The sequence below is a fragment of the Schistocerca gregaria genome, chromosome 1, assembly GCF_023897955.1.
Source record: "Schistocerca gregaria isolate iqSchGreg1 chromosome 1, iqSchGreg1.2, whole genome shotgun sequence".
Classification (NCBI taxonomy): domain Eukaryota; kingdom Metazoa; phylum Arthropoda; class Insecta; order Orthoptera; family Acrididae; genus Schistocerca; species Schistocerca gregaria.
The window spans coordinates 178,494,180-178,518,456 of record NC_064920.1 but is presented as its reverse complement, the minus strand read 5'-3'; the positions used below and the strand labels follow the sequence as shown (position 1 = coordinate 178,518,456).

The 24,277-nt window shown below is 42.9% G+C and overlaps 1 protein-coding gene across 1 annotated transcript in view; it reads left to right on the top strand.

Moving 5' to 3' along the window:
* Positions 1 to 22,519, top strand: part of LOC126336227 (EGFR adapter protein-like) — a 95,478-nt gene extending 72,959 nt beyond the window's left edge. The window contains exons 4-5 of the mRNA XM_049999723.1: positions 9,836 to 10,007; positions 18,283 to 22,519. Coding sequence (XP_049855680.1) covers positions 9,836 to 10,007; positions 18,283 to 18,492 — 382 coding nt within the window. The 3' untranslated portion in view covers positions 18,493 to 22,519. The remainder of the gene's footprint in view (positions 1 to 9,835; positions 10,008 to 18,282) is intronic.
* The last annotated feature ends 1,758 nt before the right edge of the window (positions 22,520 to 24,277 follow it).

Genomic DNA, 24,277 nt, shown 5'->3' with positions numbered 1-24,277 from the left:
ACAACTTCGTGTTTGTCATTGACAAAAAAGCGGTCTTGTTTTGCTCAGGGTGCTATGATGGAAAACAGTATTTAAGTTAAGAGATGTCGATCGATATGAAAACTATATAATTCTAAAATCGGTTACACAGATAAAGCCTCAAATGAACGTGTAATCGAAAGAATTTAGGAAGTATGTTGGCAGCTCTTATCACATGTTCCGATATACAAAGAAACCCATTGTAATAGCAGAAACAATAGTGAAAGCAGCAAAAGATAACAAAAATTAATGCAAGGAAGTAGCTGTAAATGATTAATAGAAGGAGAGGAATAAAAATGGTTGAAATAGCTCTGAGCACTATGGGAGCACTGAGTTCATCATTGAACTTTGAACTACTCAAATCTAACTAACCTAAGGTCATCGCACACATCCATGCCCGAGGCAGGATTCGAAACTGCGACCGTAGGGGTCACGCGGTTCCAGACTGAAGCGCCTAGAACCGCTCGGCCACTCCGGCCGGCAGGAGAGGAATATATGACAATTTCACAGTACTTACAGGAGACGAAATCACGTTTCTCTAAATGCTGTTGATTTGCATGGTCTTAAAATGGGCCACTGTGTTATTCGAACATTCCATTCTCTTTAAATTTACACATGTATAGATTTTCTTATCCCTGCGCAGTTTGTTGTAATGGGAAGCCAGAAACCGATGTACTTTATGCAGCTCTGAAAAATGTGTTCGGAACCAAATTGTTATTACATTTTTCCCTAGAATCCTGTTTCTTCCTAATTTGCGATTAAAGTTGGAGAGCTCTGCAACTTAAGAAGGAATTGTCAGTATTTACGTTCGCCTTTCGCCTTTTTGTCTTACACTGCAAAAGACGTAAACGGTAGAGGCTGGAAACGAAGAAATTAAATTGACACCGTGTTACGATGGAAGTACGCCCTTTTCAAGATTGCATCCTGGCCGTGAAGACCTTGTTTCACCACCAAATTTAAAACTAGCGTACAACTTCGACACGGCGGGCAGGCGACAAGTGCGAGCACATTCGTGTCCTGACCTGGGGTGCACCGACGGGCGACCGACTCCGCTCTGCCTCAGGTGCGCCGAGTTTATTTACGCCCTTTGCTCACGTCGTACACCGCACGCCACTCCCCTTACAGCCGCGCTGCATTATTCCGGCGGTATAACACCACATCTTTCGCCGTGCTGTACGTCATGCGTTATGCAGGCTGCACCAGCTAGTCTGGTTTTGGCCGTCGTGTGTGGCGCACATCACTGCACTGCAGTGCCGAAGTTGCATCTCGCTTTCAACTTTCCGTTATTGCAGTGACCGAATTCCACGCCATATAGGAGACAACTCCACATCGTATTTAACGTTGCCCATAATGCACTCGCGTGCGTAACATGCGAGGCATACTGTTGGTAAAGGGAATGTACTTACGTCAATAATTTCCTCATACATTTAACAGATGATAGTTATCTGAAAACAAGTACTGTATGAAAACGGCTGAACGAACGACAAAATTTTGCATGCTAACTGACCTTTGTCGTTTCTTGGTAGCAGAACCTCATGTTCAGGGTTATTCACCTGTCGCTACTGCTATCTTTTATGCAACACTTTCTGTTGTGTTGGCAGAAGAGCCAACACGGGTGTTAGGAATGGAGGCCGAAATGCACACGTTTTAGCTCACGCAGGCTGACGTGAGGAGGGAAGAACTATACTGACGTGAGGTCTGGAACATGACAAGGAATTAGAATTCAGAAAGCGGACGTAATTAGTTTCATACTTAACTTTAATCCATTAATGATGAACGTCGCTCTTGACGGTACATGATTCTCAAGATTATATGTTCAGAAGACACAGTAACTGAATATGGCGCCTTGCTAGGTCGTAGCAAATGACGTAGCTGAAGGCTATGCTAAACTGTCACTGTCGTCTCGGAAATGAGAGCGTATGTAGACAGTGAACCATTGCTATCAAAGTCGGTTGTCCAACTGGGACGAGTGCTAGGGAGACTCTCTAGACTAGACCTGCCGTGTGGTGGCGCTCGGTCTGCAATCACTGATAGTGGCACACGCGGGCCCGACGTATACTAACGGACCGCAGCCGATTTAAAGTCTACCACCTAGTACGTGTGGTGTCTGGCGGTGACACCACACTATTAAATACCACATGCGAGCTTTTAATGTTCTGTTACTCATTATGTGCAAACTGATAGTCCTACAGAAAAAGTGATCGGGACCTTTTTGTAGAAACATTAATGTAATTAGTTTTTTTTACTGGGATGCGTTTTCGATAGAACGTGTAGTTTTCGAAAGATTCAAGAGAAATGTACAAAAGTGACTTTCAAATATCTTTCTCGTGAATAACTGGAAAACTGTGACCTCCAGAAAAAACGTAACTCAGCACAAAATTTAAATACACCAAATTTCCTGTAGAAAGGACCCGTTCATTTTTTCTGTATGAGTAATAGTCTGCGTGTAGCAAGAGAGAAAATACGAATATCTCGGGCATGCTATTTGTAGGTGCTGCGGGTATCGGCTAGTAGTACGAGCAGTTGAATGTAAATGAAGAGCATAAAACTGTATATGTTCCTCAGTATTAATTTATTTCGTTGATCTATTTTGGGTTTGCAAGACATAAACTATCTTCGTCAAGGAAGATACAATACTAAGAGACGAGGTACTGGCGGAAGTAAAGCTGTGAGGACAAGGCGTGAGTCTTGCTTGGGTAGCTCAGATGGTAGAGCACTTGCCCGCGACAGGCAAAGGTCCCACGTTCGAGTCTCGGTCCGGCACACAGTTTTAATTTGCCGGAAAGCTTCGCATCAGTGCACACTCCGTTGCAGAGTGAAAATCTCATTTCAAGATACAATACTGGTGAACATCATTAAAAAAGTTACTGTAAATAGAGGGGTGCAAACATACAGGCAATGTTACAGTTATTCAGTATATAAACAGAAAGGGAGCAAACCAGAAAAAACGTTAACACTAAACAGGGAAAAAAGCGCACATGAGTGTGTGTACTCAACGAAAGATATGTGTATATATGACAAAACAAATTAACAGGTTGTATAGCAATTTACATTAATAAACACAACAAACAGAAAAAAATTACACGATAATAGTGTTAAAGAGAGAGGTACCACATATGGAGGGCGACACAAAATCAGAGTAAAAGATTGAATTCGCTACTATAAAAGAAATTACGTACAAAAAAGAATGTATTAGTGGTACTAACAACTATTTCCGCCGTAGCATACACATAAATAAAATATTTTATAGAGATCATAGACAGTCAAAATAACACAAATACAGGAAAAAAAGGATCATTATAATGGAACCGATAGTCATGGAGTAACTGAAGCAGTGTGAGGCTTAAGTGCAGTTTAGGAGAAGGGAGCTGTGTTTGCTCATCTGTGTGTTTATATAAAACTAATTTAAAGTCACCTGTCGTATTTTTCTCTCTATATGTGTAGGCTAATATAAGGAACTAGAAATGGGATATCGATACGGGTTTCGTCCATCATGCGCTGATTCACTTAGGATGTTTGTGAATATAATTTTTGAATATTTCGTGCATATTGCATGACTTAAAGAAAAAAATACCACAACTTTTTTCTGTTTGTATGTGATGACTAATTTCAGAAACTACTGTAGGGATTTTCATAAGATTTCAACTAACTGTGTGTGCCCGTAGAAAGGTTTGCCTGTATAAAACATTACTAGTATGCCACAGAAGATGTTCAGCCATATATACTTGAGCGAAGCTAGGAGTCTTCGTCGCAGTTTACTATTAAATCAGGACTGTGAACTAGCTGTTTATTGTTCTCCAGATCATCCAATGAGATGAAGTTCAGCTCGTTGTTTATTGAGCGAAGGACGTGGGACCGTGGCTGGTAGCTGTGCTTCTCACGCACTAAGTAGTTAGTTAATGTTTTAGACTAAAAGGTGGTTAACAAAGTAAATTAATGGTGCAAAACATCAACAATTTGATTCACTTCACTTATAATTGTGAAATTTTGCACTTTGCAAAACGCTTAAAATTAATATCCTATTAAAATAATAACAATGGTTCAAAGTGCAGTCAGAGAGCTTATAGAAATATCTATGTGTAGAGTTTTGTTGGTATATAAAATGGAATGATCACAGTCTCAGTTGTAGCTAAACAAACGGGTAGGCTTCGATTTCATGGTAGGATATTAGCAAAATGCAGTCAGCGTACAAACGCGGTTTGCTTACAGGACAATATTAACACACATATTGGACTGTTGTTGAAATGTGTGGTGTCTGTACCACATAGGAGTTACGGGGGATATTAAGTGTAGACGAACGAGGGAAGCAAAAATAGACTTTGTTGGACTCACAGCAGGAAATGACGAAAAACCTGAACTATCAGGTGCCTGGGGATAGACTCAGAGTATCACATAAAAGCTTTCATGTCTTTCAAGTGCTAGTGTTTGAAGAATCGAGCAATATAACACAACCGTCCTACATATCCCTCGCGTCGGGATCGCAGAGACAGGGTAAGATTAATTACAGCATGCACAGAGCCACTTCAGTTATAATCCTTCCCACGCTACAAAGCATATGATACAAATTCGAAGTACATCTGGGCATATGCTTCGCTGCCGTTTGTAACTTATATATGTAGACATAAATGACACACCATGATTAAGAGAGTATCATACCTGAGTATTTCAATACATTTGACAGAAATCGTAGAAAATCAGGTGTGAACTAACACCTAGGGATAAGTAGCTAATACTTTACTTTCGTCTACCACCTGCTTTATCTACAACTATATCTATGTGCTCACTCCATTTCATGACCATAGCTATTCTTACTCTTTTTTACGTATGAGTTAAGTGAATCCATTCGTGACTCCCTTGTATTATAGTCATATCATAGTATGTTTCTACGTTTGGTGAAGTATAAAATTTGATGATTATGAACGTTAAACAACTTGTAAATCACTGCATCACTTACAAATTTTATCAAGACCTCACTGACTACTGGCGCAGATTTTTTTAGTAACTGTAGTACTAGTGTTGCATCTACAGTAGGTATGAGGTTACTATTAATACCGTATGCCTCGTGATTAACATACAATATAAACAACAAGCTTCCCAACATGCCTACTCGAGATACAGTCGGCCAAGGCCCAGAGGTAAGCAACGCTATTCTTCTCGTGCTGCGACGGAGCTCAATTGTTGAATGCCTGCGCCCAAGCGACTGAGGCCCTGCTGATGTCCACCGCAGTGGTAAAGAAAGACTGAGAGTATTGAACACGAAACGGTGTTCCCTGGCAGGAGTCTGGCGGCCTCAGGTGCAGATGACAGATCGGCGACACTGGCACCAAGTCCCACAGGGTGGACTTAGAGCGTGAGGCGGATGCCCTGTCCCAGTCTTGAACCCATGGCTGCAGCTCGCGGTGCCCAGTCGATACATCATCTAACATAGCAATCTGCCTCAGAATTCATGGTTTTTAATACAGGTCCAGGACGTATGTTTTACTATTATCCAGCCCCCTGTCACGTAATTCGTAACATATTTTTTGCCCTGGTGTGATGACGCCGTCCTGCCCATTTCAACTGTTGCCGCTGGGCAGTGCAGTTTCCTGTGAGCATGGCCAGGCCGTCTCACAATACTTTTGTCTACATGTTGAATTATTCATATGACTGGAATGCTACCACATTAGGCCTACCTGTCAGTGGTAGCTATTTCAGCGCTACACAGACGCTTTCTTAGAAATTTCTACAAGTTTTATTTGAAACTAAGTAGTCGCACAACGATAAGTTATCCATTCTTCCCATAAATTGTCTAGCAGTTTTCTGTGACAGCACATTTCAGACTTATGTGTTCCTCTCATCTGTGCTGATCATCAACCGCGTTTCATTTCTGTGCAACACTACATCGCAGACAGATATCTTCAACATGACTTCCTAATTCTTATATTCATATTTACTGTTAGCCAGTTTCATCCTCAGAAATACTTTACGTTCTTTCCCTAATCTGTACTATCTACTTATGCTGCTGTTAGATCATTAGATATTTTTTGCTGAAATAGCAAAACTCATCTACTATTTCTAATATATCCCAGTTTAGGCCCCTCAGCATTACATGATTTAATTCGACGGCTTTCCAGTATCCTTGCTTTGGATTTGTTTATTTTCACCTCTTTTCAAGGCACTTTTCCATTCCTTTCAACTGATCCTCACAGGCCTTTGCCATCTCTGAAATATCGTCTACATACCGGAAAGTATTCATTTATTCAGCTTAAACTAATTCCCTTCTCAAATTTCACCTTCGTTTCCTTTCTCAACGTACAAGTGCAATAACAAGGCGGACAGGCTGTATTCCCACCTCACTCCTTTTTCAACCACTGCTTCCATTGAATGTCCTTCTAGTCTTACAACTCAGTCTGATTCCTGTACAAGTTGTAGGTGAGCTAGCGCTCACTCACTTTATCCGTTCTCTGCCTCAATGCTTGAAATAGTGCATTACATCCAATGATGTGAAAATGTAGGGGCAGCATTGCCACAGGTGTTCCTATAAGTCCTTGAAACCCAAACTGATTGGTGTCACGGTTCACTAAATTGATAGCTATTCCCAACTGTCGGCTTCTGCCTTATGTGGACTTCGAATTATTACATTCCTCTTGAAGCCTGAAGGTATTTCGTCTGTCTTATGTATCTTCCCTACCAGGTGCGATGCTTTGTTATAACTGGCTTTCCGAAGGATCCCAGCCACTATGAGGGAATTTGGTTTACTAAAGGGGTCCTGTTTGTACGTAAGTCTAAAAGTCTTCTCTAAAATTCAGTATGGAAAATCATATCCTCTTCAACTACGGATTTTGAAAGGACCACTCGTTTGCAACTCACCTTGATATCCTAGTGCATGAAGGGCAACAGGCAGATTCATGTACCGGGATTTCGTGAAAGCATTTGACACAGTGCCCCACTGCCGACTGTTGACGAACGTCCGAAGATATGGATTAGGTTCCCAGATGTCAAGGTGACTGGAATATTACGACTGCCTGGAGTACTTCTTAATAGATCCCAGTACGTTGTCATCCAGGGCGAGTGTTCGTCAGAAGCAAAATGGTCGTCAGGCGTTCCCCAGGGAAGTATGATAACTCACTCCTGTTCTCTGTACACATAAATGATCTAACAGACAGGGTAAGTAACAATGCCGTGGTTTACAGGAACGTGTCGTCATTCAGTGACTGTAGGAGGATACAGTGCGCCATAAAATGAATTTATAGTGGGTATAATGAATGGTAGCTTGCTCTAAATTAGAAAAAAAAATTAGCGAGGATGAGTAGGAAAATCGATCCTGTAACGTTAGATTATCGTTTTAGTGGTGTGTTGCTTGACACACTCACATCATTTAAATACCTAGGCGTAATACTGAAAAGCGATATGAAATGGATCACATCAGGCCAATAGAAGAGAAGGCGAATAGCCAACTTCCTTTTATTGGCAGAGTTTTGGAGAAGTAGAGCTCATGTGTAGACGAGACGGCATAAAGAACACTAGTTCGACCCATTCGTGAGTGCTGCGCGCTGTTTGGGATCCCCACCAGATCCCATTAAAATAAGACAACGAAGGAATTCCGAAGCGTGCTGATAGATTTGTTACCAGTTGGTTCCATCAGCGCGCAAGTGTTATGTGCCTGCTTCGTGAACTCTAATGGCAATCCTTCGAGGGAGGAAGACGTTCTTATTGCGAGGCACTTCCTCGGAAACTTAGAAAACCGGCATTTGAGACCGACTTCAAAACGATTCTACTGCCATCAGTGTACACGTAACGCAAAAACCCAGAAGAAAAGTTAATCTACGAGGGTCGGGACTTTAATAGTGGCATCTATGTATTTACAGCTCGTACAAAATAGATACGTGTTTAAAAGTATTACTGACCTTCAGAGTGGTCACCAGCATTGTGTATAACCCGCTGCCAGTGATGTGGAACTCGTAGGATACTCTTACAAGGGAACCTCCCCATCGCACCCCCCTCAGATTTAGTTATAAGTTGGCACAGTGGATAGGCCTTGAAAAACTGAACGCAGATCAATCGAGAAAACAGGAAGAAGTTGTGTGGAATTACGAAAAAATATAAGCAAAATATACAAACTGAGTAGTCCATGCCCAAGATAGGCAACATCAAGGATAGTGTGAGCTCAGGAACGCCGTGGTCCGGTGGTTAGCGTGAGCAGCTGCGTAACGAGAGGTTCTTGGTTCAAGTCTTCCATCGCGTGTAAAGTTATTTTATTGAATTTATGATTATCACATCCACAACAAAACCTAAATCGGGCAAGGTAGAAGAATCTTTTTACCCATTCGCCAAGCGTACAAGTTAGGTGGCTCAACAACATATTCCTGTCATGTGACGCGCCAGTGTCGTATAAAATATATTAGACGTGTTTTCCTGTCGAGGAATCGGTTGACCTATGCCCTTGCTATCAAATGTTTTCCGTTGTTATTGGAGAGGCACGTCCTTTCATCTACTAATCGCACGGTTTTGCGGTGTGGACTCAAAACACATACACTAAACTTATTACAGTGAACAGAGACGTCAGTGAACAACGGACTGATCATAACTTTGCGAAAATAAAGAAAGTAATCTTTTCACTCGAGGGAAGACTTGAACCAAGGACCTTTCGTTCCGCAGCTGCTCACGCTAAGCACGGGACCACGGCGCTACTGAGCCCACATTCTCCTTCATGTTGCCTATCTTGCACATGGACTACTCAGTTTGTATTTTTTGGCTTATTTTTTTCGTAGTTACACACAACTTCTTCCTGTTTTCTCGAATGATCTGTGTTCAGTTTATCAAGGCCTATCCACTGTGCCAACTTATAACTAAATCTGAGGGGGGTGCGATGGGGAGGTTCCCTTGTTAGCAGTGCCAGTTGTGTTGACAGTTCGAGCGGCGCGGTCTACTGCCCGACGAATTTGTAGCAGTTCTGAAGCGTATGGCGTGAAGTGTTTCCTTCAGTTTAGAAATCCAGTTGGACTCAAAAGGGCTTAATTCAGAGGAGTGCCGTTGGTGGTATAGCGCTTAGCAGCCCCATCAGTCAAACAAATAAGTAACAGCTTGTACTGTACGTGCTTGAGTATTATCCTATAAGATAATTTTCAGGACCAGCAGAAAGTGTCATCACTTCTGGCTCTATGCTGTTCATTTTTGGAACATAACGTATGACCAGCTTAGACACAGAAGTGATGACACTTTCTTCTGGACCTGACCATCATTTTATAGGATAATACTCACGCATGTACAGTACAAGCTGTTACTGATTTGTTTGCCTGAGGGGGTTGCTAAGTGCTGTGCCACCGACTACACTCCCCTGACTTAAGCCCTTGATAGTTCAACTTCATTTATGAACTGAAGGAAACACTTGACGGCATCCTCTTCAAAACTGCTACAAATTCATCGGGCAATAGAACGCTCCGCTCTGTCAACACAACTGGCACTGCTAAGGGTATCCTACGACTCCCACATCGCTGGCAACGGTTTGTACACAATGCTGGTGACTACTCTGAAGGTCAGTAAAACTTTTAAACCCGTATCTATTTTGTACGAGCTGTAAATAAGTAGGTGCCACTATTAAAGACCCAACCCTCGTAGAACTCGAAAGGAGGCTTATAGACTGTCGTTTCTCGTTTCCTCTGGTTACTAGTAGAACACGGTAGGAAATGTCTAATAGTGCTACTTGATACCCTGCATTGCCTTCCGGAATATTTATGTACATGTAGATTCAGATTTACTCCCTTTCCCGTTCTCCAATATGGTTTAGGGACTGCGCTAAAGAATTTATCCAGTAGTGACAAAATTTTTGTTTGTCCAGGGAGACTGCTCTGGAGGTACTGGACCACGAACCGGAGGGCGCGTTCATGGTGCGCGAGAGCACCAGCAAGCCCGGCTGCTACGCGCTGTCGCTGCGCGTCCCCAGGGACTTCCAGCCGTCCGGCATCGCGCACTACCTCATCCTGCGCACCGCCAAGGGATACAAGATCAAGGTGGGTCCACACTCACTCAGTGACACCGTACTCTCATCCTCGTGTGTTGTGAGGGAATTACACTGGCGTCTGTGAAAGCTGCCATACCCAGAGAGAGTGTAATAATTAGTCGTAACTGAGAAGTCGTACTGGAGAGTGCTGGAAACTAAGTCGACTGATAAGATAAAGAACGAAAAGGTCATTTTTTATAATCGGTGAGGAAAGGTATGTATGGAAAACACTGAGTACAGCGAGGGGCAGGATTAGGACCGGTCTTAAGACGCCAGGTGATAGCTCCCACGGCATTAGAGCTAGTAGTAGAGAGGAAAAAGACATATGGAAGAGCAGAGAATGGACTGTATCCAACAAATAACTGAGGAAGTTGGACGTAAGTGGAGGTCTGAGATAAAGAGCTTGACGTAGAAGTGGTAGTCCTGGCGGGCCTCATCGAACGACTCAGAAAACTAATGATGTAAATACAAAAAGAGACATCTATTGCGAACGGGAAGGGCCAGAAAAAATGGTGCAAGGTGGCACTCGGGATGGTACCTGGATAAAATGCGTCACATTATTTCCAGCGACAGGTACAGTAGACGTATGATGCCTGGTGATGGTGATACAAGTGTTTGCAGATGGCCAGGTACCGATGCATATATCACGCATGCAGTTTCACTGCTTCATCAGGGAAGTAGTTCAGCATGTCTTGGGCCCATTTCATGTACGCATATCGAACTCCTCTCCGCCTTCAGGCGTAATTTGAAGGTGGCTTACTATCGGGACAGGGTCGTCCAAGCTTTTGTGAAGCCCTCCAGTCCATATTTCGGCAGAAGGCTGGGTGCACGATTACATCGTGCCCACCTGGTTAACATCTTTCTACAAGTCGGGAACGAAAGAATGGCCTGCGAGTGTCTGACAAATGTGTTTGAGCACGGTTAGGAACAGTTGAAACTACGAGTAGGTCGTAGGTGGGGTCATCGTCACAGACTGTATGTCCTGAGGATGGCCCAGTCGAAGAGTGTGACAGACTAAAACAGCACCATCTTTATTAATGTATGGCATATAATCGAATATACATCGGCATGTACTCTGAAATTTCCAACTCCTGCGGATATACAGGGTGGGTAAAATGAAAGTGGCACAGAAAATTTTGTAAGACTGCTATGGAACTGACCTTGTTAATGATCATCAGAACGGCCAATGAAAGCAAATGCTCGAAATCGTTATTTCAGTGCAACAATCCGTTTCTGTCACATACCTGCGGCTGTGCATTTCCAATATGTTCTGTCCCATGTACTCTCTGTGTCATTAAATTTGATTAACGGCAGCAGTTGTGTTTATGAACTGTTGTATAAGACAAAAAAAGGTGATCACGATAAAACAATGCATGTTTATTGTCAAATACTATTGATATACAAATCGTGAAAAACGTGTGCGGAACTCATTGTGAAAGTGTTTAAATCTGCAAGTATTTTGGCGAAATCTGAATCTTAAAGGCAAAACTTACGGCAAAATGGCGTAAAACGGCCTTTGTAACAAATAAGAACCGTTATGCTAATCAATGAGGGTGAGTCCCACAGCTTAATTTGTGTGTGTGTGTGTGTGTGTGTGTGTGTGTGTGTGTGTGTGTATCCAGCATCCTTTCCTAAACTACTTAATCTCTTTTAACCAATCTTGATACACATATCACTAAATGTCTGGAGAGAAACTCTGTAGGTTTGAGAACTACCTACCACCCCACGCCCCATCCCATTAGGAGTGACGCTGATGGGGGATAAAGTTGCTTCTCCTTACTGTGATGCACGCAGAGCACCGCAGTATCGCCTGTCCAGTTGGATTACCAGCACGATGGTCATGCTTGGCAGACAGCATCACAAACCCAGCAGGTGCAACATGCTTTCACGTTGTAGAAAGTGCCACGGCAACATCCAGCCTGGAAGAAAATTACTATAAGACCCCGTAGCACCCGTCCAGCTGTGTTTGGGGGTGAGAAGGTGTGGCATTTATGTGTAACTCAGTGACGCGTGGAGGAATTTCAACTAAATTTGGTATCAAATAAGACTAATTTTTAGGTTTCCGTACCTTGGGCGGTAGAAGCGGGACTTCCATAGGATTGCTTTGTTGTCTGTCTGTCTTTCCGTCTGTCTACACTGGAGAAGATGTATCAAGTTGAATTTACATCAAATACAGTCGAGATACAGCCATTTCTGTCACATGTTTTAATACTCACAAACTCACTCATCGAAACATATACACTCCTGGAAACGGAAAAAAGAACACATTGACACCGTTGTGTCAGACCCACCATACTTGCTCCGGACACTGCGAGAGGGCTGTACAAGCAATGATCACACGCATGGCACAGCGGACACACCGTCGAATGGCGCTAGTTGCTCAGCATTTGTGCACCGCCGCCGTCAGTGTCAGCCAGTTTGCCGTGGCATACGGAGCTCCATCGTAGTCTTTAACACTGGTAGCATGCCGCGACAGCGTGGACGTGAACCGTATGTGCAGTTGACGGACTTTGAGCGAGGGCGTATAGTGGGCATGCGGGAGGCCGGGTGGACGTACCGCCGAATTGCTCAACACGTGAGGCGTGAGGTCTCCACAGTACATCGATGTTGTCGCCAGTGGTCGGCGGAAGGTGCACGTGCCCGTCGACCTGGGACCGGACCGCAGCGACGCACGGATGTACGCCAAGACCGTAGGATCCTACGCAGTGCCGTAGGGGACCGCACCGCCACTTCCCAGCAAATTAGGGACACTGTTGCTCCTGGGGTATCGGCGAGGACCATTCGCAACCGTCTCCATGAAGCTGGGCTACGGTCCCGCACACCGTTAGGCCGTCTTCCGCTCACGCCCCAACATCGTGCAGCCCGCCTCCAGTGGTGTCGCGACAGGCGTGAATGGAGAGACGAATGCAGACGTGTCGTCTTCAGCGATGAGAGTCGCTTCTGCCTTGATTCCAATGATGGTCGTATGCGTGTTTGGCGCCGTGCAGGTGAGCGCCACAATCAGGACTGTATACGACCGAGGCACACAGGGCTAACACCCGGCATCATGGTGTGGGGAGCGATCTCCTACACTGGCCGTACACCTCTGGTGATCGTCGAGGGGACACTGAATAGTGCACGGTACATCCATACCGTCATCGAACCCATCGTTCTACCATTCCTAGACCGGCAAGGGAACTTGCTGTTCCAACAGGACAATGCACGTCCGCATGTATCCCGTGCCACCCAACGTGCTCTAGAAGGTGTAAGTCAACTACCCTGGCCAGCAAGGTCTCCGGATCTGTCCCCCATTGAGCATGTTTGGGACTGGATGAAGCGTCGTCTCACGCGGTCTGCACGTCCAGCATGAACGCTGGTCCAACTGAGGCTCCAGGTGGAAATGGCATGGCAAGCCGTTCCACAGGACTACATCCAGCATCTCTACGATCGTCTCCATGGGAGAATAGCAGCCTGCATTGCTGCGAAAGGTGGATATACACTGCACTAGTGCTAACATTGTGCATGCTCTGTTGCCTGTGTCTATGTGCCTGTGGTTCTGTCAGTGTGATCATGTGATGTATCTGACCCCAGGAATGTGTCAATAAAGTTTCCCCTTCCTGGGACAATGAATTCACAGTGTTCTCATTTTAATTTCCAGAAGTGTATATAATTAGCTATGCCCGGCGAACTTCGTTCCGCCTCTGAAAATCTTAATATTTTATAGATAACGTGATTTTTCCATATAAATTATCTCTAGTCTATAAGAATAATGCATACGTTTAACACAATAGCCGTTGTTAGCACCTCCTAGTGGCACAAACAATAATAATGGCCGAAAACTGTGTAGGGAGTCAGAAAAGGCTTAGGGGAAAGTCCGGCAGTATCGGCCACAATTAGTTCTAGCGTTTCTACGGGAGATCACGCGGATTTAACAATTTCAGCTCATACACGACTCGTCCATGAACATAAAAACGTGTACACCATTTTCACTTAGGGGTATGAAATAGAGATTACGACCGATTCTCAGACCTACCGAATAAACATGTAAAATTTCATCAGAATCGATCGAGCCGTTGATCAAGTGATAATTGTTGAGTTATCGACCGGGGTTACAATTATAAATTACTAGAATTTCTATTGAAAATTGGGGTTGGTGGTAGAAGGGTGAACATTCAGGGTTGTGTGTGTGTTTTTTAATGCCACATCACAAAAAATAAAAAGTTCTGTCCAAAAAATAAGATAATTTTTGGGGTGGATCTCCCTTATCACTTGGGGGTATGAAAAATAGATTACGACCGATTCTCAGACCTACCGATGGCAGGTCCATAGATGGCATTCGAAAGGTGTGAAATCTGGGCTGTAGGGTGGATGAAGAAGAACAGTCCAATGAAGTTCTGTGAGTTCCACTTGGTTCAAATGGTTCAAACAGCTCTGAGCACTATGAGACTTAACATCTGAGGCCATCAGTCTCCTATAACTACTTAAACCTAACAGAATACACATCCATATCTGAGGCAGGATTCGAACCTGGGACCGCAGCAGTAGCGCGGCTCCGGACTGAAGCGAGTAGAACCGCTCGGCCACAACGGCCGGCTTGAGTTCCACTCGGGTGCGCACACACATGTGCGGGCATGCATTGCCATGGAGAAGGAGAAGTTCGTTCGCACTTTCGTGGTGATGAACACGATAAAATTGTTTCTTTAATTTACTGAGGGTATCAAAATACACATCAGAGTTTATCTTGCACCATGAGGGAGGACATCAAACAGAATTACCCCTTCAGAGTGCCAGAAGACGGCCGCCATGGCTTTACCGGTTGAAGGTGCAGCTCTGAACTTTTTCTCGGGAGGAGGTGTGGTGCCACTTTACGGATTTCAGTTTCATCGTTGTGACGACGTTCGACAAGAATTGTCATATTCAGCATCGTAAAGCGCAACCAGTTCCGTCATAGCTCTTTATGGTTTTTTGTAAGGGGCAAGTAACCTAACGGGTACACGCTTTTGAGTACGCCAAATGACGGACCAATGTCTTAGCAGTACAAACAAGACGTCCAGTTGAGTAGCGTGGTGCTTGATTGTTCCATACTAAGTCCACTACTGTTTCTTGTGTATGTTAACGACCTGTCATCTGTTGCATTACCAGATGCCAAGTTTGTCTTATTTGCAGATGAAACAAACATTGCAATAAATAGTAAATAAAATATGAATTTATCAAGAGCAGCTAATCAAATTTTTACTGATATTTATAAGTGATTCATTGCCAATTCACTGTCACCAAACTTTGAAAAGACCCACTAAATGCAGTTCAGAACTTCCAAGAAATTTCCTTCTGGTGTGTATACAAAATATGATGACATGGAAATAGGAGAAGTTAAGAGTGTAAAATTCTTGGGATTACAACTTGATAATAAATTCAGTTGGAAGCAACGTACTAAAGAACTGCTAAGGTGCCTAAACAAATCTGTGTTTGCAATGCGACTCAGACATATGAGACATAAATATAGAAAATCTGGCATATTTTGCTTATTTTCACTCCATTATCTGATATGGTATCATATTTCGGGGTAACTCAACAAACAGAAAAAAGAATTGAGACTACAGAAGCGTATAATAAGAGTAATCAGTAGTGTAAATCCAAGAACATCATGTATAAACCTATTCAAAGAATTGGGCATATTAGCCACAGCTTCTCTGTATATTTATTCCTTAATGAAGTTTGCTGTAAATAATACATCTCTTTTTCCAACTAACTGCTTAGTACACAGTATCAGTACTAGAAATAAGAACAATATACATAAAGATTTAAAATCACTTACTCTTGCCCAGAAAGGAGTCCAGTATTCAGCAACACATACTTTCAGTAAGTTACCAGGAACCATTAAGAGTTTAGCTTCAGACAAGGCACAATTTAAACATAATGTAAATGAATTTTTGGTCGCCAACTCCTTCTACTCCATCCATGAGTTTCTCAACAAGTGCAGTAGACAATTTTAATGAATCTCTATTATACTTTAATTTTTGACAATACTTGGTTTTAACAGCCAAGTAACTACCTATTGTGTGAATGATGGATGTATGGAAAGCAGATGTAAGTCTTAAGTCTGTAAATAGTGGAAATTTAATTTTAAATCTGACTGTTCTGAACTGAGGATCACTGAAGTGAAAAATTTACTTTAATTTTTGACAATACTTGGTTGTAGTAGCCAAGAAACTAGCATATGTCTGAATGATGGATATAATGAAAGCAAATGTATTAAACCTGTAAATATTAGAAGTTTAAATTTAATTCATGTACATAATTTTACTGTTTATTGGCTGAGGATCATTAAAATCGATGAAACTCAAGTTTTTCTTATTACATTTTTGTAATGTGTTTATCTGACATCTTTCACACCCAGGAGGATCCCCTCTTTTATGGGTCTATGGAATCAGTAATTAATCTAATCTTATCTAATCAACTCGAATGAAAATGTTCGCACGTTCCAACATTGCAGGAGTCGTAGGTGTGTGCGGCCGGCTGGCACACTGGAGATCGGACATGTTTGCGCTACCTTGTTGCGCTAAAGACACATGCCTCGCCCGGTGACTCGCCGTGCTTTCGTTGACTGTAAAATCTCCGTAGACATTCTGCAAACGCCCATCAGTAGCTGAGATTCAATGGTTTTGAACCACAAGGAACTCAGTGACAGCTCTCTGCTTGCAACGCAACTCCGTTACGTCCGCCGTATAGCGACGCCACCATTAGGAATTTCACGAAACTGTAGAGGATGAAGTGTGAATGTCTCTCTCACACACTGCACTCGATGCAGATAATTAGTGTTATTCTCCACCGAATGTTCATGACACACACAAGTTTTTATCATAGGCTCCACGTCCTCGCTTTATACACTACCGGCCATTAAAATTGCTACACCACGAAGATGACGTGCTATAGACGCAAAATTTAACCGACAAGAAGAAGATGCTGTGATATGTAAATGATTAGCTTTTCAGAGCATTCACACAAGGTTGGCGCCGGTGGCGACACGTACAACGTGCTGACATGAGGAAAGTTTCCAACCGATTTTTCATACACGAACAGCAGTTGACCGGCGTTGCCTGGTGAAACGTTGTTGTGATGCCTCGTATAAGGAGGAGAAATGCGTACCATCACTTTTCCGACTTTGGTAAAGGTCGGATTGTAGCCTATCGCGATTGCAGTTTATCGTATCGCGACATTGCTGGTAGAGTTCCAATGACTATTAGCAGAATATGGAATCGGTGGGTTCAGGAGGGTAGTACGGAACGCCGTGCTGGATCCCAACGGCCTCGTATCACTAGCAGTCGAGATGACAGGCATCTTATCCGCATGAGTGTAACGGATCGTGCAGCCACGTCTCTATCCCTGAGCCAACAGATGGGGAAGTTTGCAAGACAACAACCATCTTTACAAACAATTCGACGACGTTTGCATCAGCATGGTCTACCAGCTCGGAGACCATAGCTGCGGTTACCCTTGACGCTGCATCACAGACAGGAGCGCCTGCGATGGTGTACTCAACGACGGACCTGGGTGCACGAATGGCAAAACTTCATTTTTTGGGATGAATCCAGGTTCTGTTTACGGTATCATGATGGTCGCATCCGTGTTTGGCGACATCGCGATGATCGCACATTGGAAGCGTGTATTCGTCATCGCCATACTGGCGTATCACCCGGTGTGATGGTATGGCGTGCCATTGGTTACACGTCTCGGTCACCTCTTGTTCACATTGACGGCACTTTGAACAGTGGGCGTTACATTTCAGGTGTGTTACGACCCGTGGATCTACCGTTCATTCGATCAATGTGAAACCCTACATTTCAGCAGGATAATGCACGACCGCATGTTGCAAGTCCTGTACGGGCCTTTCTGGACATAGGAAATGTTCGACTGCTGCCTTGGCCAGCAATTGAAAACGTGTGGTCAACGGTGGCCGAGCAACTGTCTCGTCACAATACGCCAGTCACTGCTCTTGATGAACTGTGGTATCGTGTTGAAGCTGCATGGGCAGCTGTACCTGTACACGCCATCCAAGCTCTGTTTGACTCAATGCCCAGTCGTATCAAGGCCGTATTTACGACCGGAGGTGGTTGTTTTGGGTACTGATTTCTCAGGATCTTTGCCCCCAAATTGCGTGAAGATGTAATCACATGTTAGTTCTAGGACAATATATTTGTCTAATGAATACCCGTTTATCATCTGCATTTCTTCCTGCTGTAGCAATTTTAATGACCAGTAGTGTATGTAAGCACCAACCTGTAAGTTGTGACGCTGCTGTTTTGCAGGGCTTCACGAAGGAGTTCTCGAGCCTGGCGTCGCTGATCACGCACCACTCGGTGATGCCTGAGCTGCTTCCCGTGCCGCTGGCCCTCAGCAGGTACCGCCCCGCGCTGGGCAAGTCCGACTCGAGCCGAGACTTCTCGGACGGCGACTGCGACCGCGACTACAACACGCTGGCCGACCTGCGGCAGATGCTGGCCGAGCTCAAGATGTAGCCGCCCCGCCCTGCGCGCACCTCTCCTGCTTCGGGGCAACTGTTCCACGTCCGCTACGACGCAGTCCTCTTCATATCCGCTTGTGTCTGGCAGCCAAAATCGCTAATACACCACGAGCTCTGCCAGCTCTGGAAATCGAGAAGGAAAGAAAGAGTTTTCAGGACGTAATCTTGAAGGCGTGAGGCTCTACAACTGCACTCTATTGTTTTGCTGTGTCGTTTCACAATAATATAGCAACGTTTGACCATGGACTTCGGCCATGCAGATGTGTAACTGAATTAAATTGACGTTGCACAGACCATCTGATCAGAATTATCCTGAAACGTCTTATCACGAACAGTACCCCTTAGTTTGACATTTTACGACGAGTATCATCCTAGCCCTTCAGCTCAACTATCTATGCAAGCAGACTTCGCGCCATACTTCTAAATCTCTTGGGAACATTATGCCGTTTAAACTAACGTAAGTCCAAACTAGTTACAAAGAAAGGACTGAAATTTTTGTTTAAATGATTTGTTGTTTTTGTGGCTAACTCTCGTAAATGCTGAAGTCGAGACGCGTAGCTTCCTTCCTTTGGCACTCTGTGTACCGTGTGAGATGACACTAACCCAGCACTCTGGATACAGATGGCTGCCTGCAGATATTTGTTAGGGTACGTAAGCTTACTGTAGCCATTGAGCCATAGGGACCCGACTACCTTCCCTGATACCGCGGAATTGAAAGAAAAGCATTTGACTGCACTGTTTCAAACTCCATGATGTATCATATCCCAGGATAGCATCAATTCATATGAATAAGGAAATCGTGTACTTTGCTCAATCAGCGGAGATTACGTGTAATATGCATAGCGGAGAAATGTACTAGTCCGATGCATTTTCGTTCCAAGAGTGAATTCCCCATCACCGGTTAGTATCGAACCCGAAAAGAAGGTTGTGAGCAGTCTCGTGTGCTGTCATCCACGTTATGAGAGCAACTGACACAAATTGTATCTCGCAAGCCGCTTGAATCTGCATGCGCAACGGTATGAGTGGTTAACTTCAATGGTTACTAACTCGGAAACGGCACAGCGTATAGAAATTTTTCGTAACAATCATTTTTCTGCACAACATGTCTTGCAGATCCCTTACAACATTTTCAGACTGTTTTTAACTACCATGTATAACAGCATCTTCCGCGAGGAGCTGCGTTGAGCTTCCGAAGTTATACGCTAGGTCACACTTTAATGCGGCACGGTAAATAGTAGTTTGAGATGTCTCCCTCTCTTCCGACAGATTTAGTAGATAAATTGTTTCACGCAAATTTATCTATAAGCTAATATTTTACTGTGGAGGCGTGTCGGCGCTAAGATTCATCAAAGACATTAATTACGTCCATCAAAAAGCGGCTGAAAGTTTGCAATTAAGTTAGTGCCGTCGTGGTCAGTAACATTAAGATAGCAAACGCGAGACTGTGTAGGCAAAGACAAGTATTCCTTAATAAATATTAATTCCATCTTATACATACGTTCACACAATTTAGGGCCTTCCCATATGTACAGCTGCATAGTATGTAGCTGTGGCCCGAATAACTAGATGACGCAGTGACGAAACGCCGGAATGGTATGCAGGAGGAAGACAGTTCAAATCCTCGTCCAGCCTCCTAGATGAGGGTTTTTCTCGGTTTTCTCTAAATTGCTAAAGATAATTTTTAAGGCTACACAGCTGATTCCCTTCCCTTGATTCTAATGATCGCCATGTTACGCGGACGTAAAACTCTATTCATCTTTCTTCTTACAGAATCAGAACTCGCTGAAGCATATATAAAACATGTGCCTGGAAGGATAGTGGGGAAAAATTTTAAGTTCTTGATATACATGGTGAATTTCCTATCTCACTGCTTCTCTGGCAAAGAGAATAATACGTAGGAAAACACTGACACTGATTTCGCTAATTCCTCCAATTCCTTTCCGATAGTGCTGTCATCAAAGCCAGGGGTCTAACTCTCTAGATCGTGCTAAAGAAACTTTTCCTCCCTCGAAACACAAAACTATTCTTTTCTTCAAATCATCCCTGGAGTGAGGTGTACTCGCAGGAAAGGATTTATATAGTATTTGTATGCACTAAGGACCGTCCTGTCTGTATTATCAAGTGGCACAGAGCATAGTTCACCACTAATTCCGTATGACTTGCTCCCCTGCAAGCTTTCTCCGATGCCGTCACGCTTTAGAGCAGAGCCAGTACGTGCGCTATTCACAGCTGAAACTTCTCGCATAGTATTCCTGCTACTCCGCCCCATGAAATGCCATTTCTATTAACGTACGAACGCGGGTGACGTTACATTCTGTGTTACAGGATTTTGTTTCAAGTGTTTCTTTTCATCTCGACAGGAGAAACCCAGTACTAGTTCTCTGCAATCGTGCTTCCAATGTGCAGTTCAAATCTGATTCATTTCGCAGAGAAATGTTACTTTACGCAATACTCTTCAACTGGCACCACCGCTGCCTCTAGAAACCAGCCACCTCTTACCAGTTTTTACCCCATGAACTAGTTTCAACATCATTGTTGTGTACAAATTAAATGTAGTTCAGGATACCTCTGATCAGTATGAAAAAAATTTTTTTTTGACCTTAAGATACAACAATTTAATCAGATACCTGATTAACAGGAGTTTTGAAAAGTGTATCCTCCTTCGACAACGTTTTTTGCACTTTCAAAACAAACTTACATTGCAAAAAGAAAAACACTAAAATAGGAGGATTCATTAAATGAGGTCTACGGGATAACCGTATTCAGAGAAGAAAACTTAACTTACATGGACAACTTCGTACGTCAGTTCGTAAATCAACAAGCACAGTAACTCTATAAGCGCAGCGCTCTTTCCATCAGTAAACAATGTCTGTTGTTTGCAAGAAACCATCATATTGCCACCCGGGCGTAGACGGAGTCGTGTACTCTTACCATCGTGTTTGAATGTAATATGATGTGATTATATGTATTCGAAAATAATGTGATAATTTGATGTAATCGTGTGTGAAATTTTTCACGTTTGTCGTATGACAGGGTACCCCCATTTACTTCCCATTCCCATGTTTTCTTAAAATCCACGAAAATAACTCATGTGTATTCAGTGTTACTTCTTCCATGCCGAAAGCTGGCATACACAAACAACCCCAAGCCGATAATATCTGTGTATTTGTTGTTGTGAAACCGTAACTGTACAATATTGTGTCATGTGTAATGATTGTCGTTCTTAACAAATATTAGCATGTAAGATTAATGTGCGATTAATGTATCAGCCAGTATTAACAATCACTTCCAGTTGACATAATCAGTGTGCTCTTACCATTTGTAATAAGGTTTCGTGTTTTCCTCCTGGAGTTTATGTGGTTAATGTGTTCATACGTTTAAAAGAACTCTTGAACGACATCTTAAAGAAAACAATGTTACAAAAGGATACTCAGATTGTCAGTACGTTTGCTTTGCTAATGTTCGTATAACTTCTTCGCCCTGACTTGCAAGCATGTCACAAGTACTTCAGCAGCTGCTTTTAAACAAATCGGCATAGTTTACTGCAATCGCTATTGCTTAAATTACTAAAAATTGGGTATAGCGTGCAGAACATAATATATGTGAGTAACAAAATTATTGCGTCTCGTAACGTACTGCTTCGGATTTTTATTTGCAACAGTCGTGTTTTATCGCCTTCTTCAGAGTGGAAGATAACGAGAAGAGTATACAAAATTCGGTCGTCTAGATAAATAGATCGGCGATGTACAAAGTACTTCACAGGTAGTGATTACCAAATGTGCCGGAAGAAACGGTTCATGGAACGCGTTACAAAAATACGGAAATATTCGCGCAAGAAAGTATATAGATATATTTTATTTATTTCGGAGTCGAACAGATAGCTCTAGAATTTATAGCCCAAGATCGACAAACAGGTGAATGAAATTGTTTAACTTTTGTATATGACATGATACTGTTTGTTTAAACTTGTAAAATGTTTGTAGCATTGTTTAACAGATGTAATAAACGTATGTTTTTGTGGACATGTGCGTACTTTCTTTCCTACCAAACTAACCATTTCGAAACTAGAGATATAAAACATAAACGAAAATATGTAAAGTATTGAAAGCATTTTCAATACTGAAGTTTACAAAATGGAAAAGTCAGTGATACAAAGTGTTTTTAAACTACAGGTCCATCATCACTATCACTTACGTGGCTGTCAGGTGTCAAACGTTGATAAGGTCGTATCCTCATGTGTAAAAATATAATTAAATGTGATGTTAGACCGTTCTCCTTCCTGCCTTCTGTCTTAAGATTCGACACCAGAAAGATTGGGTGGAATGTTTGGATCTGTTTATTGACCTGACAGAACATGCGAGTTTTTTTATCTTACTTAAGCCACTTTCTAATTACGACAGGTATTTATACTTCACGCATAGTTCTTGATACGGATGTAGGAGTTGCTGTGACGCTTTCTCTATTAGTTCTCCCGTAGTTTGTTTTGCAGCGAGAGTACGGTAGACACGGTCTTCGCAACACTCTCAGGGTGGCACCATTGCACCAGTGTGGGTCTTTGGGGTCTTTTATTACTTTATTTTGTGCTAATGTACGGAGACCGCGGATTAAGACGTCTTTCAGATTCAAGTACAAGTTTTCTGCGTTAATCGGATGTAAGCTAGACGTTTGAACTTGCCCAACGTCACATACTGTGATGTATTTCTTTATGACCTTTTGCATATGGGGACCATTGTTTCTGTAACAACATCGTATCGCTACTCCCTTTCTGCTGACATTCTCGAGGAGATAGGGTCTCTCTGTAGCCGGGAGCTACACGACATATTTTTTAGATTTATGTTGTCGAATTAGTTGCTCGGAACGGTTGACAAATAATTATGCAGTATTACTTCGCAAGGTCATTAACTGTTACAGCCGATATCACATGTGTGTGTTTTAAAGTCGGTAGTGGAAGGTTAAAAACACTATCAGCTACTGCCCTATACTCGTGCCATATTGAACTACCAATTTTGGTTATATCGAAATGACTCGACTACCGAGGTGTGTGAATCTGATGATATAAAGAAAATATGATTACTCATTAACATTCACCGATATGGGTTACTCTTTCCCATGCCAATTCGCATTAGGATTCGTTTTAGACCTCTGTGGAACTAATTTCTCTGGGAGTCTAATCCATCTTTCGGATACACGTTCTACGTGTTGACGAAATAATCAAGATACTGTTGAGGAAGGAAACAGAGATAAACTTCTCAAGAGTATTGTTCTGTTAAATACAATTCGTTATTGTAAACGATTGAATATTCTAACTCCACCATAGCTACGAAGTGGATCATCTCAAAGAAATTACGAGCTCTTCCGCTACAGTATTCATAGCGTGTTGAGAATGATTCCTGTGACCCCTACAATTCTAGTGCCTAGCTTTTCAAGAAGCTAGCTCCGCACGCACATTGCTTCAAAATGTTGTTTCGTGGCTGTAGCTCCAGAACGGAACACTTATAGAAACGCTAGCACGAATAATCAGTGAGTAGAAAAAAAGTCAGGCATGTACATTTGAGATTTACATGAGAAACTTTACAGGTTTTGTGTGCGTGCGTGTGTGTGTGTGTGTGTGTGTGTGTGTGTGTGTGTGTGTGTGTGTGTGTGCGTGCGTGCGTGAGAGAGAGAGAGAGAGAGAGAGAGAGAGAGAGAGTGGTAATATTATCAATAAAGAAGCATTAACAGCAGAACAGGTTGATCAGGAGATCTCAATGGCTTTGAACAGGTACTTGTCATACAGGAAG